This window comes from Equus quagga, chromosome 11 (genome assembly GCF_021613505.1).
Source record: "Equus quagga isolate Etosha38 chromosome 11, UCLA_HA_Equagga_1.0, whole genome shotgun sequence".
Classification (NCBI taxonomy): Eukaryota; Metazoa; Chordata; class Mammalia; order Perissodactyla; family Equidae; genus Equus; species Equus quagga.
In genome coordinates this window covers 114,287,742-114,304,627 of record NC_060277.1, presented here as the reverse complement: position 1 = coordinate 114,304,627, position 16,886 = coordinate 114,287,742, and the positions used below count along the sequence as shown (strand labels likewise).

At 50.9% G+C, this 16,886-nt stretch overlaps 1 protein-coding gene across 5 annotated transcripts in view; it reads right to left on the bottom strand.

The window, feature by feature from the left end:
• Positions 1 to 16,886, bottom strand: part of RPTOR (regulatory associated protein of MTOR complex 1) — a 394,844-nt gene that overhangs the window by 110,369 nt on the left and 267,589 nt on the right. For all 5 annotated transcript variants that reach the window (XM_046674997.1, XM_046674998.1, XM_046674999.1 and 2 more), the window contains exons 10-11: positions 11,100 to 11,175; positions 3,571 to 3,672 (exon numbers count right to left, since the gene is read on the bottom strand). In XM_046674997.1, the coding sequence (XP_046530953.1) occupies positions 3,571 to 3,672; positions 11,100 to 11,175 (178 nt within the window). The remainder of the gene's footprint in view (positions 1 to 3,570; positions 3,673 to 11,099; positions 11,176 to 16,886) is intronic.

Sequence of the window (16,886 nt, the reverse complement as noted above, 5' to 3'; positions counted from 1 at the left end):
ACATCTTTCCTGTTCCTTCTGTTGATTTGTATTTTTTTAAAAAGTGAAGCCCAAGATAAATTAAAATTACTTTAAAATAAGGACTGGTTTTTGTTTGTTTGGATTTGAACTTTTTTTTTAATTCCTGTTTCAGACTGCCCCAGGATCTGTGGAAATTACAGAGATAAATGGTGGTGAACTGAATGAGTTGCTGGGATTTATTTTCGTCTGTGGCAACCCAAAGATTAATCATGGTGACATTAACACCCAAATTAAAGCAGAGCTTCCTAGGGTAACTACAGTTCGTCTGCCTTGTGCACACACAGGGCGCTCAGGCTTCGGGGCCGAGACTGCTCGTAGAGCTGCTGCTAAGGAAAACAGGCGCCGAGCTCCAGGCCTGGCGTGCTGGAGCCTGCAGGCCGGGCGCCTGGGAATCGGACCATCAGAGATTCTGGAGCCAGTGAGAATGTGTACATGAGAACACCCCAGTTATTACCCATGCTGCCATCTAACAATAATCCTGTGCTTTCAGACCAAAAATTGCATTTGTAAATAAAATGATGCAAGAAAAGCAAACAGGGCTTTCCTAATGAAATGCCCTATTGACTTGCAAGATCTGTGCAAAGGCCCAGTGTATCCTATAAAACCCCTTCTTCCCTCTCTTTTCTACAACATCGAATCTTCCCTCTCTGCCTGGGGCTTCTTCATGCGCAGGCCAGCCGAGGGAGTGCGGACAGTAACGTCAAGTCCAGGCAGAGCCACCCAGGCCAGAGACCTCGTGCACCAGGGCTTGCAGTGCAGCAGGGCTCGAAAATCCCCCTTCCTATTCCTTCTGTTGATTTACATTTTTAAAAGGCAAAAAAGGACATCGGGGCTGGTCAGAAAGAGCGTCCTTCCGTGCTTACATTACTCTAAGGGCTGTAAATCCACGGGCCGGAGGGGACGTTTCATTTGACTTTCACGGTCACCAGCTAATGTCTCTGAGTCTTTGAGTGGAGAAAATTCTCTTCGGCTTGAGGAAAAAGTAGCAGGGATTGGAAAAACTACAAAGCAACACTTTCTGACTCGCTGAGGCACCAGAGGATAACTCATGGATAACAGGGTCTAGGCTTGGGCAAAAGTAAAGTTTCTTAAGATAAAGCATGGTGAAGTGAGTGGAATTAATGAGAAGGCAGCTGACACTGCGGGTGGCACCAAATGAAGCCAGCGCTCCTTGGTGTTTCGTCTCGTTGAGCACAGCTCGCGCCTTGCTGCAGGCTGGCACAGTCCACAGATCGACCCCTCCAGAACGAGGAAGAATCGGCAGCTTACATTTGTCTGAGAGCTTACACAGAAATGCCTCCCTTCTTTTCGGTCCCAGTTATTTTTCCTCATTTGGGCCTTGGACAGGTGGCTCACTTAGTCTTCTCTTTCCCTGAGGGCGTGTGGATTGTAAATGGAACATTAAAAAAAAAGTCAACAGAAGGCCATTTACAAAGGATTGTTTGCCAGACCCAGAAGAAGAGGATTTAACACTCTTGGTGTTGCACCCCTGCTTTGGAGAGGATCGATTTGACTCCATCACATGCTGAAGTAACAGGAAGGTCAGTGGGAGGGCCAAAGGCTCCTCTCCTGAAAATTCCGGTGAGCCAGAGGAGCTTTGGAGCACAGCAGGTCCAACCTGCGCCACTGCCGTCCTCTGACATCCTGTCTGCCTGCCCTTCATTCACACCCAGCCACCTTGCTGCACTCATGGACGAGAGAGCATTGGCTTCTGCCAAATGGTCAGTTTTCTTTGTTTTGTTGTTATTATTGCATTTCTTTTCTTTTGGTTTTGAAAATTTGTCTTTTCATTTACAGCTCACCTTGCAAACTCAGGAAAGTCTCAAATGAATCTGGAAGCACACAGGGGAACAGCAGTAATGTTTGCATTCTTTTCATAACGTCAGAAAAGCAGCAGTCCTAATACACAAAAAGCACCAAGACATCTCCAGCGCAGCATCGTGGCGCAGTTACTCTGCCACCTGCCTGGTTCCTGACGCCTGCAAGAACAGGCCCTTGCGCTTCTGCAGCATTCCTAGCACTCCGCCCTCTCTCAGCTCCTCTCTTTGCCGTCACACAGTCCCAAGCCAGGGAAACCTCAGTTCTGTTGCAAGAAAATGATCTTCACAGCCTGCCGTGTGGCCGACATGGAGGCAGAGCAGACCAGCACAGGAGGAGCGCTGCCCTGTTCTGTGGTGGAGACAGAGACACTGTTCACCTATTTTCAGATGATCCTCAGCAGTGGGAGCCGCTCTGGGTGGGCCTTTGGCCTAGTGGAGATCGACGGGGCTGCCACGGCGACGGGTGCACAGCTGAGTGAGAGCGGACAGCCCCACCTGGAAGGAGGTGGGGCACACGTCCTGGACAGGCACACAACGAGGCTCCTGGTCTATCTCATGGAGGCAAGGCGGCCTCATCAGCTTTCTCGGGGGACGGTGATGATCCTGCCCTGCCAGTCAGAACTGAAGACCCCAAACCCAGAGGCGGAACACCCTCTCCACTCCACTGCTGAACACAGATGTAAACACGCGCCCCTCGCTGCTGGCACAACCCGTCCGCACGACCGTCCCCAGCTTCTTTGCCAAGTCCAACTGCCCCACCCCAACGGCAGAAAATCTTTGCCAGGTTCTGAAGTGAGGTATTAGACCTTGGTGTCTGCACTGAACAGTGGTTTTAAAACTCACTTGACCTTGTCCCAGAGTAAAACAGCTTTCCTTATGGCAAAACCTAGTCCACACACCTCTCCCATAAATACACATTAACTGAAACGAAAGTTCTGTGAACGCTTTCTAACCTTCCTACCTGTGACAAACTTCGGTATTTTGCCATGCCATCCCATCTGATCTCATTAACCAAAAAATTATCTGGGAGAGACCCACAAAACTGATCTCCCAACCCACTGGTGGGGCACAATGTGCAGTGTGGACACTGACACCAGCCACGTGAGTGACTGGCACTTGCCAGCACCCCCAGAAAGTGCAATGGCACCCGCACCAACACACCCTCACAGAGAGGAGGGGAATGGCTCCTGGTCCAGGCGGTCACGCCACTTCGTCAATAACTCACAGGTGCCTGGCCTGGAGCCCACATGGCCCATTTGCAATTTGCTCAGTGCTCCTCATCCCTGTTCTCCCAGGGCTGACTGGCATCTCATGTCCTTCCAAAAAGAATGGCACCGATGCTGAGAGCCCGTACCGGAAACAAGTGAAGCTTGTTTGCAGCAGCATTCCATCAATGCCCCCTGACGCGTAAACAGGGAGATGGGGAGGGCGCTGACTGCCACCCCAATTAGGATTTAATTGAGGGTGGGGGAGGGGGCAGTGACTTTACAGGGAAAACCCTTTAGGAGTAAGTATGCAGTCAGCTCCAACGCCGGTGATGGGTCTGTGTGATTTCTTTCCCACAAATGCCATCTGGCCCAGGGCATGGCCATGGACAGTGGAGAGGGCTGTGTGTCACATACCCTCACACACATCCCTGGATAAACTAGTCCCCGGGAGGCTGTGGAGTTTTCTAGCTTCCTTCCCTGGGATACACTTAGCCAGTCTGGCCCGATCTGAAGAAACTCACCTGTAAAACAATGGGAAGTTGTTCAGGTGGGTTCCTGTTCTCCACGCCCATTGTGAGCCACACCTGGAATGCGGTCAGCTGCTCAGCAAAGAACGGACTGTGCTGTGAGAAAGGCAGAGTGGGGAGTTAGTGAGGGACCTGCCATTTCTTATTCAGCCTTACCTTTATACACTCACCCCACCCATCAATTCAGTCCCACGTCTTTCTAAGGCACCAACTCTGCACTGCCCCAACCATCCAGGTGAGAGAAGACGGGCCAGGATTGTAGCAGAGGAGGTGGTGAGAAGCAGTCGGACCCCTAATGTGTTACACAGGTAGAGCCAGCAGGAGGTGTGAACGGAGTGGATGTGCTAAGAGAAAAGGAGCTGGTAACTCCAAGGCTCTTGGCCTGAGCACCAAAAGGGTGGGGTCCATGAACTGAGCTGAGAAGACTGTGGAAGAAGCACATTTGGGAGGAGAATGTGGGGAATTCAGCCTTGGACGCATCAAGTTTAAGATGCTTACTGGACATCCGAGTGAAGACATCAAGGGGTGATGGATGATATGAGCCTGCAGTTCAGGAGAGACGTGTGGGTTGGAGAGAGAACCTTAGTTAAAAGTTAAGTGAGAAAGAGAAGGACCTCTGGGCTGATCCCTGGTGATTCCACTAGTTAAGAGGCCAAGGAGGTGACATGGAGCTAGCAGAGGAGCCAGCAAGGGCCAGGCCAGCAGAGGGAGGGCAGGAACGGGTGGTGGCCAGGAAGCCAAGAGAGGGCAGAGTGTGAGGAGAAGTGTGCACAGTGTCAAAGACTGCCGGTGGGTCAGGCAAGCTAAGATTCAGGGCTGACCATGCCTGGTGCAGCAGCACAGGGGTCACTGGAGGCTATTAAGAACAGCCTCAGGGTGGGAGCGAGCATAAGCACAACTGGAGTGGCTTCAAGGGAGAAGAGAAGAGAATTTGGAGACTCAAGTACAGGGAGTTTTTTGAGGGAATTTGGCTGCAAAGGGGAAGGAGAGAAATGGAGAGGGAGCAGAGGGGAGGGGATCAAGTGATCAGGAGGTTTTATTTAAAGATGGGAGAAGACGGCACATTTATAAGCTGATGAGAGAGATCAGGTAAAGTGGGGGCTGCTGGGTGACGTCCTTGGGCGGATGTTGACGCACAGGTGCAGGGCTGGTGCTGCTGGGAGGACGAGCAGCTCTCCAGGAATGGGGACGGGAGAGCAGATGCGCCTGGCACAGGGATATAGGCAGGTGTGCTGGGGGATGCGTAGAGGTTCACTTCTCCTTCCCAGCGAGGGGTCGTCAGGGAGGAGGTGCTGGTGTTGGCTAGAGTGCAGATGGGAGCGGGAATGGGAAGGAGCTGAGGAGAACGTCCAGTCAGACCATCAGGCAGTGTTCAAGGCCCCTCAAGGACAGTGAGCACAGCAGGGTCCAGTGGGTTTCACGAGCACAGCTTAGGGTCGGGGTGCAGGCTCAGAGTGGGCAGGCGTGGACTGACTCAGGGACCACGGAGTTGGGGGTGAAGGGAGCAGAGGGCATGTGAGAACAACAGAAGCCCTGGCCTGGGGTCAGTGGGGCGAGGGAGGCAGCAGGCGATAGAGTCACGGGCCTCGGTGCTGGTGAGCTTGGAGCACAGTGCCGTCGGAGCGAAGGAGGGGACAAGCTGGACAGCAGCGGTGGGGGAGTCCAGGTCGGTCTGTCCTGACGCTGGCCATGTGGAGGGCGTTTTACCGAATGACGAGGACCAGGCAAGCTCAGGGAGCAGGGAGGACCAGGCCGTCGGACAGAGGTCTGGGAACAGAGTAGTCAAGTAGTGGAAGGACTGCTGCATTTTTCTGTCTCAGAATTATTTTCTCTTCATACACAGCGCTGCCTCTCTTGAGCCCCAAATAAAAAGAACTCCAAATTACAAATCTCTGCCCCCATCCACCAGCCTCTCTCTCTACTTTCTCTGTTTCCAAGGGGGAAAGCAGGTGGCTGCATTGCAGAGGTGTGTCTATGTGTAAGGAAGGGCGAGTAGGAAGGCAGGGATGCGGGCTGTGACCCACGGGTTCCAGCGCATGTGGACACATGTGGCCACGTGCATGTGAACAACTTTAAGCCATGGGTGGGGCCTCAGCAGACACGTAAGCCAAACTCCAGGCGTGCTTCCTCCACGCCTTCCACAGAGGAGCCTGCTGGCCAGGGCCATGGTGCCCCCATAACAAAGTCAGTGTCACGTGAGAATTCAGGAGAGGACATTTACCACTTAGGGATTCAAGTTCTTGCAGAGTCAGCTTACATCAAGTTAATCAAATTTGGGGGACAACCTGTGAAGTGAAATGGAGCCCCCAAAGTGATTTTCCTGTTTTGAAGTGTGAACTATTCATAAATTGGTTTAAAAACAATCATCTTGTTAAGCGCCCGCTCCCCACATCTGGTGAGAACACAGTTACACTGAGTGAGGGAAAGTCAGACAATTCAGATAATTCCCTCTTTCGTCCTTCGTTCCATATTAATTTTCACTTTGTGAATGTTCACATGTTGCTCATTGATGGACAAACTGCTTCACGAAAAAAAAAAGACAAATATTCCTGATCTTTTCACCTAAAACTAACAAAGAAGGACCAGCCTTTGCCATCGGTCTGCTGTGAGGTTTGCCATACTCCTTAAAGCCATGGGGGAGCTGAGAAACCCGAGCAGGCTCCCAACACAAGCGCAGCTCAGCATTTTAAAAAACGCCACACAAAACAGCTTAGGAGCTGCCCCATGTGCATCTAACGATGACTCACAGAGCTTCTGTTTTGGGCCAAATCTCCAAGATTCTGTCCACAGTGTGTCAGAGCTACCATTCAGATTCTTGGGGGAAGAAAATGGAACCCAGGATGAATGTTCTGGAGGAGAGCTCTCACATGTGGTAGGTGGAGGTTGTGAGTCATGCAGCCATGCATCCAGGGCCTCCCAGGACAATTCTGATGCCAGGTGGTCTGCTCTGTTGTCAGCCCACGTGTCAGCAGGCCTGAGGGTCTGAGAACAGGCACCAAGTGCAATGGACTGAAAGCAGGAAGTCCAGCTTGGGTGCAGAGCCAGGCCTGGCCACTGGGGCTAACCCACCCAGACTTCTGCTTCCATTGTTGTGAGAGAGAAAAGCTAGTTAATCTTCCCACTCTTCTCACTTGCCCTCCCTGGTCCAAACACACTGATACTGGCCGTGTCTGTCCCGATACACTTGCTACTTTTGATGACCTCACTGCTTAAGAGGAGACAAAAAAAGAAAAAGCAAAGTGGCTAACAGCGTTCAAATGCCAACCACCTATCAGACCACTCAGCCTACAGAAGGGTTCTGTGTAAACCCTCCTGAGAGAGTCAGTCACCCAGACTTCCCACGGTGTGCGAATCCTCCCCACTGCTCTTCCTAGCGCGACAAGCGTCAGTGATGACAGGGCTCCATTTCCCTGCTGATTACAACCCCGCACTTCCAACTGCTACTCTGGGAGATTGACATACATGCCAGGCTTTCTTTTTGTGTATCTGAAAATGAGGTTTTAAGATAAGGCCAGTAATATATAGGAAAATTATTAGAACTAAGAAGTGAATTTAGTAAAGTTGCTATACAAAATGACTTGTAAACAATATATATGTAAAGAATGAGAAAACAAAGTGAAATTTTTAAAAAATACCATTTATAGCTATGTTTATGGATAAGAAAACTCAATACTGTACAGACGTCAAGGTCCCCTAGGTCCATCTATGGATCCATCGTAATCTCAATCAAAACTGCTTTCATAATCAAGCCTGCCTGGTATTTGTGCAAGGACAAAGTGACCAATGGAGTGGAACAGAGACCCTGGAAACAGCCCCACACACATGGTCCCCTGATTCAATGTAAATAACACTGGGTAAGTTGGATATCCATGTGTGAAAAAAATGTATCTTGACCCCAACCTCACACCATATGCAGTAAATTCCAGGTGGACAGCAGGTCTGGATGTGAAAGGTAAAAAGATAAAGCTTTCAGAAGAAAAAGAGGAGAACATCATCTCAGGCATGTTTTTCCAGAGTAAGCAAAGATTTCTTGAACAGGATACAAAAGCCCTAACCATAAAAGGAAAAATGGGTAAATTGGATTATGTTAAAACAAGAAACTTCTGTTCAACAATAAAAAACATTTAAAAAGTGAAAATGAGGTCTATACAGTGAAAAAAGATATTCACAATGCATGACAAAGGATTTGTATTCAGAATACAGTATATATAGAACCACTACAAATTAGTAAGAAACAGACAACATAAAAGAAAAATGGTCAAAAAACTTGAACAGGCAATTTATAAAAGAGGATATTCAAATGGCCAATAAAAAAACCAAAACAGTGATTAACACTATTAACCACTGGGGAAATAGAAGATAAAATCTCAAAGAAATGCCTTTTCATACTGAACCAGAATAGCCAAAAGGGAAAAAAAAGGTGGACAATATCAAGTATTCATGACGATGCAGAGCAACTAAAACTCTCACATGTTGCGGGCAGGAGTGTAAACCGATTGAACCACTTTGGACAACCAGCTGTATAGTATCTACCAAAACTGAACATATGTGCACCCGGTGACCAGCAGTTTCCCTGCTGGGGTAGACACCTGACCCCAGTGCACCAAAGCCGTGTAAGGAATAGCAGCACCCAGCCCGTGGCCAGTGAGGCATTTGCTTCAGGCACAAAATTTAAGGGGGCACCAAAACCTCAGTAATCGAGATAAAAAATACTTTAATGCAGTATTTAAAAACTAATAATTAATGCAAAAATCCATAATGAACAAAATATCGAAATTTCAAACAAAGACAGGCTCAGTGTCACTGATCTCTCCTTTCGCCTCAGGCTCCGGTGACTCGGCCTGGCACTGGCCAGCACTGCTGGTGAGGGCCACACCTGGAAACTCAAAACGCCCACAGGATGGACAAACGATCTTTGAAGTATGTACTGTGATAAGAGTGAGCTACAACTACACGGAGCAAACAGTGGTGAGGAAAGTGGTCACACACAAAGGCTCCATTCTCTGGGCTCCATTTATCCAAGGACAAAAACACGCAACAGGGAAAGCAGTGGCCAGAAGGTGGCAGGAAGGGGGCTTCTGACGTGCTGCCGCTTGGTTTGTCTGTTGGTTACAACTTGTAAAAATTCATCACGCTGCACTTATGACATAAGCAATTTTCCGCATGTATGTTATGCTTCTGAAAAAGTGAAAACGAAATAAAAAAGATAGCACGTGGTCTACGTCAGTTACCCCTTCCCCGTGTTGGTTGGGTGAAATTACCGCCCAAAGCAGAATATTGATTCTAGTAGATTAGAAATGAAGTATTAAGATCCTTGGAAAGACAGCTGGCACTGGAGCAGAAGGAGGATAATAAGAAACTGTATTATTTCTGCGAGAGTATATAATCCTGGTCCCCTAATAGCACACAGTAAAACCATGCACACAGTACAGAAAGCCGAAGTCCCACGAGGCTTTCCAAACACAGGCTTGCAGCGGCAGGGCCTGTCCTCCCTCTGAGAGCTTGGGCACACGGGAGGCCCGCCTGCTGGAGTGGAGGCGCAGTGCAGCGGGGAGTGGGGCCGAGACTGTCGCCACAGAGGTCTGTGACTGTGCACCAGACCTGCCCTGCCTTAGAGTTTAGGGTTTATGGGGAAGGGGCCCAATGGGCAGTGCCAAACACACTGGTGAGAGCCAGTGAAAGCTATCAGCTCCCACTTCAGGGTTTAAAATGCAAGGGAGTCTGCGACTGACTGGTAAGTGCATTAAAAAAAAGAAGATGGATGGAGAGGGGGAGAGGGAGGGAGAGAGGGAGAGGGGGAGAGAGAGAGAGAGAGAGAGAGAGAGAGAGAGAGAGAGAGAGATGGGGATGAGGATGCAGACGGAGATGGGAAGGAGATGGGGATGGAGAAAGAGATGCTAGAGCAAGTATGGTAAATGTTAATGGTAGAACTAAGTGGTGGGAAAATACGTGCTCATAAAATTCTTGCAACTTTGCTATAAGCTTAAAAATTTTCATAGTAAAATGTGAAAAAATTCAAGCAATAAAGAGGGAGAGCCTCTTAGCTCAGCCCCAAGGGGTATCAAAATCATCCGAGGGGTTAATACACACACACACGCACACACGTACAAGCACATATAGGTGCACACAGCCCCCCAGATACAGACACATACATGCACAATACACCCCAAATGCACACACACATACATGTGCATGCACACTCCCCAGATACACAACACACCCCCATATACACGCACAAACATGCACAACCCCCAGTGTGTGCACACACACGAACACACACACGCACACCCCCCAGGCCCCTGGCTGAGTAGGTTAAAATCTTCCCTGGCGGCCGTGATGCACGCTAACAGTTAATCACTTCTGCAGTGAGCTTAACCTTTCCCGGACGTGGGTGCCTTTGACCTTGGCTCAAGCACATGACGTGCTGGCACTGGTGACCCCCGTGTGAGTACACTAAGGGTCAGGAACTCTGGTCCAGCATGTACCTTGTGCCAGGCTCTGTCCTGGGTACTCGACCTATCTTAACTCCTTGTGTCCCCGCTTGCCCCATGAATTAGATGCCACTATCATTTCCCCTGTAAACCAAGGAAACTGAGGCACAGCAGGGCTAACTTGCCCACTGGAGCCTCTCAAGTGGGGCCAGAGATGAAGGTGCGTGTAGAAAAGGCCAGGTGCCTATGACCCTCAAGCCCCACCCCGACTCACTTCAGCTGCACTGGGTGACCTGGAGCTGCCCTGCTTGCTCCTGGCTCCGCTGCTTCTCCCAGACCTGCGCACCTTCCCCAGCCCTCAGGCGGCCGTCGGGCCCCTCTGCTCCCCACACCCCCGCCTGTCTCTAACTGCGCTCTAACTCAATGGGTGTGACTCTCCTCTTTTCTCAGGGGTTTCTTGAAGGAGGACCAGATCTTATTCATGTGCTCTGAGACTTGGTGTCTAACACACAACAAACACTCAGTAAATGAATCTTCAATGAAGGGAGTTGCATGGCAGGAAAAGCAAAAGGGGCTCTTGGTGAGCTGCTGCGAAGACCCAGCTGGAGTGGATTCCCCGTAGGTGCCGTGAGTAAAATGAGATTCACTCACCCAGCACCAGACCAGCATCCAGGAAACGTGGCCTGTGGAGCAGTCACTCCCTCAGGCTGAGCACTATACCCTCGAGGTTTCCAGGCACTGGCCACTGGGCAGCAGGGCCAAGAGTCACACACCCTGGGGTAACCCTAATCTGTTCACAGTTAAAAGGGTGGAACATGGGACTGGGGTGCACATGAAGGAAAGAGCCAACACAGCAACATTTTAAGAGAAGATATTTTTAAAGAAGCGACCATTTCAAAACCTCATTTTAACCCCTGGTTGACGCAATCTTTTAAACTTCTGGCTAAGTGCATCTTTTCCCAGGCAAGTGAATGAAATCTCTGACACCCCAGAGTCCTGGGCGCCACACCCCAACTGGGGGCTTTGCAGACCAGGTGCTCAGAGAAGTAGCCACCACAGAGGACCATGCAGGATGCCCTCGGAGGGACTCACCCGAAATGCAGTGCCTTCCTCGATGATCGTCGGCAGCTGAGAGAGACAAATGTCGACAGCAAGGTCCCAGGCTTGCCTGGGGAGAGAAGAGAGAGGAACGCCCACAGAGCCATTACTGACAGACTTCACCCAGGAGCGGCCCGGGACAGAGCAGAGCAGTGGATGGTGCCCATGGGCAGCTGAGCCCGGGTGAAGCTGTGGCCCACCGCTGGTGGAGGGCAAGGGAGAAGCAGGACCACGCGTCTGGCAGCACACTAAACCACTGTTTGTGACATCTTTCCTCTTCAAATTAAAAGGAGAAAAAAAGCTTGGAAAAAACAAAGAGACTGACTCCACTTTCTAATGTGGTTTCTGCCCCTGACCTGAGCGCACCTGGCCGGCAACCTGCCCATGCCAATGGAGCAGTTGTGGCACCGTGGTGGCTGGACAATGGCAGCGTCACACACAAACGCGCCATGAAATGCTGGAGTCAGGCCAAGGTGCTCCATCAGAAATGGGCCAGCATGGCGCCAGGAGAAAGGGGGTTGCCTGTGGACCCTCGGCCCCCCCACCCTCTGGTGTTGCCAGTGCTGTTAGGCCCCAGCACCCCTCCCTGCCTGGTCTGGACCTGTGCCCAGCACAAACCACTCAGGGACGGGACAGGCTGTGCTTGTTTAAGTGGAAAGGCAACAGTCTCTTTGATGAGTGAACCTGGCCATCTTCCCCACAGATTTCTTATGGCCTCGGGACCTGGCTCAGCACACTGACAAAGTGGGCAGTGCTGACTCAACAGTCTGGCTCTGGGGCCTTGTGCTTGTGGCTTCATCTACCTAGGGTCAGTTCCACCATCTGTGAAATGGGCTAACAATTGTGTGCCCCTCACGGGGTCCTTGTGAGACCCTGAGATAACAGGAAGAATTTGGAAGGGTTGCTGACACAGAGCAAGGGACACTGACAGAGAGCTGCTGTTTCCTGCCACAACACTTGACGTTAATCCTAAACTGGATGCAAATAATCACCTCCCTTTCTCTACGGCCACAGATTCCCCTGGATACAAGGATTCTTCCACTCTTACTCTCCCTTTCTTTCAAAAAGATGTTCCTCGTGGAAACAAAGTGATGATCAGTGCAAGGGATCTCGTTTCTGGTGTTGCACTCTCTTCTCCCGGGCGACTTCCTGAGAGACTCAAGGATTCCATGATGCTTATTTAGACTAAGGAGGGTATGGGTTTCTGTGTAAGAGGGCACCTTTTCACGAGGTCTTCATAAAGTAGCAAAACAAGAATCAAAAACAACAATCCAGAAAACATCTAAGACGAACAAAAAGACTAAAGAACTCTTCTCCATTATCCAAATAAATGAAATATATTTCATTTTTCACAGACTGGCTCCCTTTGCACAGATGCCCTTCCCCCACCAATCTAATTAAGAGGCAATCAGGAGATAATCAAAAGTGCCTCAAAGTGCGGGCCATAAATAGCTCCCACGTGCTCAGTAAGTGCCCCGACTGCAGGCGAGATGGTTACTCAGCAGTGCCAAGGGAGGTCTTTACTCGTTGTTAAGACAGAAGCAAAGTCAATTATTGCAATTAAGCTCTATAAAGATTCCTTGAATTTAATCAAAAAAAGTTTCAACTTCAAGAGTTAGAAGAAGGAAGTGTGCACAGTGGGAAAGGTGAGGGGTGAAGTAGAGGGTGGGGCAGCTGGCCGCCAAGCTGCCCTCTGAGCCCTGGGCAGTCTGGCTACAGCCACTACGCAGCGGGCACCTCCAGCCGCACCTTCCATGAAGTGGGTCTACATGCCCTCTTTCAGCCCCATCTCATCAAAGTCATGAGGCAAAAAGAATTAAACCCGTTAGAACTGTCCCCGCCCTTTCCCGAGGTCCTGGCTGGGGTGTTCTAGACAAAGCATCAGAAGCAGGCGGCCCTGGGGAGAGACTCCTCCAGCAGGTCCACGGCGCCTCCTCAGCCCTTCCCAGAGAGAGACAAAAACTGGGGAAGCTGCAGCAGGACCAGGGGTGATAATCCTGAGAAGTGTGACCCATGCTGTCACCATTTGGCCTGAGGGCTCCTAAGGGCTGCTCCCACCCAGGTCACCACTGGGAGACCGTGTCCTCAACCACTGCACGTTTCCATGCCGGAAAAGCAGCCCAGAAGGTATGCTGTTGTTTGTACACAGAGGCTCTGTGGAGGATGTGACGTGAAAGGAAGCGCGGTGGAGAGGGCTGCTCAGGTCCCTGGGAGGAAGCAGCGAGAAGCCATCAGGGCCAGGACTGGAGGGCAGGCCGTCCAGTGAGACAGGAAGAGAGACTTGCTCAAGGCTCACAGGTGGACGGAAGAAGAGAAGGAACGTGTGGGAACTCTTAAGACCTACTGAATACCAAATGGTCAAACACATCACCAGCACACTGTGAAGGCCAGTGCACCCTAAGCAAAGGCCAGGGGAGAGAGCAGTGGGTGGCGCTGGGCAAGCTTAGAGCCGGCATCGTGGCCAGCGGCTCATTCCTTCTCTGGGCCTTTGGTTGTTTATTTTCTACAAAAGGAAAAGGTCAGATTAGAGGTCCCTGGAGTTCCTGGTAAACTCTAAAATTATATGGCAACCTTCTTAACAGCACACAACAGTATCTTGTGTTGAGCGTTTCATCAGTTGATTAAAACTAGCTGCGTTTTCTAGGGTAAAATCAAGATGAACTTGGAGTTTTAATTTGGGATTCTCACTAAGGGAAAGTGGGAAAGTGAGTCCTGGAGAATCCTGAGGCCGTGGTGGCGAGCTGGAGGCGCCGCTCTGCGCGTTCTGGCACCCAGGCAAGCACCCAACTTGGGAGGTGTCTGCATTCGCACTTCCCACAGCCCGCTGTGCTCCCCGAGAGGGAGAAGCAGGTTCGGAGTGTTCAGAGCAGATCTGGGAGGGAGGGGAGCTGCGATTAACGTGACCAGCTAATCTGAATTGCAGGGCTCCCCGCCCCCCGGCAGCTGGGAGCAGTGGGGCTCTGAGCTGTGGGCTGCCAGATGAATCACTGCCTGGAAAACGTGCCACCCGGGCAAGAGCCTGGGTTTTCAGGAAACAGGCCTCAGATGGCAGACGCCCAGGGAGTGGGCTGGGAGGAAGCCTTCCAGGAGCACACGGCCTCCATCTGCACTGATCCATCAGCGGGCGAGGCACCCTCGATGGGAACAGAAAGCACAGGTTATTACCGCGGAGAAATGCAAGGGTTTCAGGACCTGCTAAAATTGAAAGTGAAGGAGCACGACTCCCCGATGGCTTCGCATCAAAAATTAAACAGGAGCTGGGCTCCGACGTTTCATCATTTGCGCCCCCGGCCTGAAGCAAAGTGTAAATGTTTATTACTTTGTTTTAACCTCAATTTTTGTTAGGCTTTGTTCCCTTCTTCCCCCTGCTAAAAATTCAACCTCTCCATCACCACTCAAGGAACATAATCACTAGATGGTAAATTATTTATTCCAAATGCTCTGAATACCTTGGCTGTGCGCTCCCGGGGGACATACAAACTTTGGTCTATTTATGAGGAGGGGAGAAAGCCATGGCATTGTTCGGAAGTGTTTCATCACGGGAATGAGCTCTCCTGAAAGCCCATGGTAACTCTTGAGTAGCAGGGAGCCCACACCGGGACTGAGCACCCGGGCCACCTCAGACCTCAGTGGCAGTTGGCAAAATCTAAGCACAGGTGAGCACAACCCTCCTGGTGTCTGGGCCTCACGGTCTTTGCTACAAGCCCACTGCCTGTTGCTTGCAGCTGCTCTCCCACCTCCTTTCAGGACAGGAGTTTGAGTTGGGCACCTGCTACCCAGGATGGACACCACGTACCCAGCTTCCCTGGATGAGGAGCAGTAGACACTGCCACAGGGCGAGAGGGGAAATGTGCCGTGCCTCCTGAGGGGGAGCCACTGCAGGCGTGGCGGGTGTCCAGCACGGGGGAAGCCTGGGTCCCCAACTCCTCCCACTCAGGCTCTGTGGGACAGCCACTGGATTCTGAGTTACCAACTAACCTGTATTTCAACCACGACCTCTACCTCCCTCCAGAGGAGGAGGGGACCCATCTGAGCGTCTCTCCACTCTAACCAACTTAGTGTCCCTCGATGGGCTGTGGCTGCACGCCCCACAGCTCCACTACCCAGTATTTACATCAAGTATTTCTGATCTCTGACTTTGCACAAAACCATTCTGAAGGATTTACAAAGAAACAAAAGCTGTTCACAGCAGACTGGTTTCCTCCTCCCTAGATCTACAACGTGGCAGCACAGGTGAATTAGAGGGCCTCTTGTGAAATTTTAGCCCGAGTGCCATGACACCCCGGGAAGTGCCCTGTCCCTCTGGTGCAAGCCACCTGTCAACAGAGCCTTAACCGTCAGTCAGCCTCCATGGTCGGCAGGCAATTGGAATTGTGAGGGACCCAAAGAGAGTACTCTTCACTCCCCTCTGCTGCGTCAAGTCCATCAGGATCCTTGACAACTGCTCACATTCAAGGAGGCGTGGGGCGTCCAGCCTTCTGGAGCTGAAGCTGTGCTGATACCCAATCTCTGGGAAATGCAAGTGCAAATGAACCCTTCTCTAAAACCCAGGAAAGAAAGAATCTTCACGCTCCCCTCTCTTCTCTCCTTTAAGCTTGGTACTTTTTTAGTGGGAGTGAAAGCACGTATGGAACCAAGACTTTGTCACCACGGACACTCCCCTGGGAAGCAAAGACCTTCTTCAAATGACCTGAACTGTGATGGGACATTCCTCAAGAATGCTCCCAGCTACGATCTTACGTCAGCTAGGAACCTGCTGCATGGGAGAGGCGCCTGTTGTAGCTGTTTTTGGATGTGAACATGAAGGAGGAAAGGCCTGTCTGAGGCGGCCCAGGAGGAAGCGGAAGGTGGACATGGAAGCCAGTCAGCGCGAGGAGACTAGGATTTAAGTCACTCTGAGAGAGCCTGGGAACCGCATTTAAAATAACACAATCACTTGTAACTTGGGTGGGGGCCCACTTACCACTAAACTAGCCCCCTGGAACTTTCTGTGTGCCTAACGAACTCACACTGGCCGGAACCCCCATGTCTCCCACATGCTCTTAGTGGCAGCGAGAGGACAGGAAGTAGGAGAATGGGGGGCGTGGGGCAGGGGCTGCAGGCTCTGGGAGAGCCAGGCTGTGGCACCACTCCCACAGACAGGCTGAGCCCAGAGGGAGTTCTGTGACAAACCGGCAACATGCCCAGCCTTTCCTCCCTTTTACTGCCTATGTTTCCCCGATCACGTTTCTTCTTGAAATCTAAAGCCGAATTTTACATTCGATTCCCTATCAAGGTAGGGTAACGGTATAATCTTCAACATTTAATGGGACTAACTAACATTTACTCTTTGGCTACAGACTTGTGCTGGCGCTGAAGTTAGGAAAAGCCCCATCCGGAGAGGACGTGTGTTCTCTGCATGTCATTTTCTTCCTTTGAAATCTCAACACCCCTGATTTCTGTAAGAAGAACTCTTGAGTTTTACTTATTTGGCATTTCCCAGCAACAAAGATACGAAGCCATGATATCAGACCTTTCAGAAAAAGATCCCAAGTTGGAGAGGACTTTTAGACACAGACAGGGAAAGCCAGACGGTCTCACAAAAGGAGAGCCCAGGCAACTGTGCCAAGACACAGATGGGGCAGTGCCACCACAGAGTCCCCTCTCCACCACACGTGGTCACCAAGCGTTTCAGGGGCCGGCATCACCGCGAATTCCCCTCTCCACTGCACACGGTCACCAAGCGTTTCAGGGGCCGGCATCACCGCGAATTCCCCTCTCCACTGCACACGGTCACCAAGC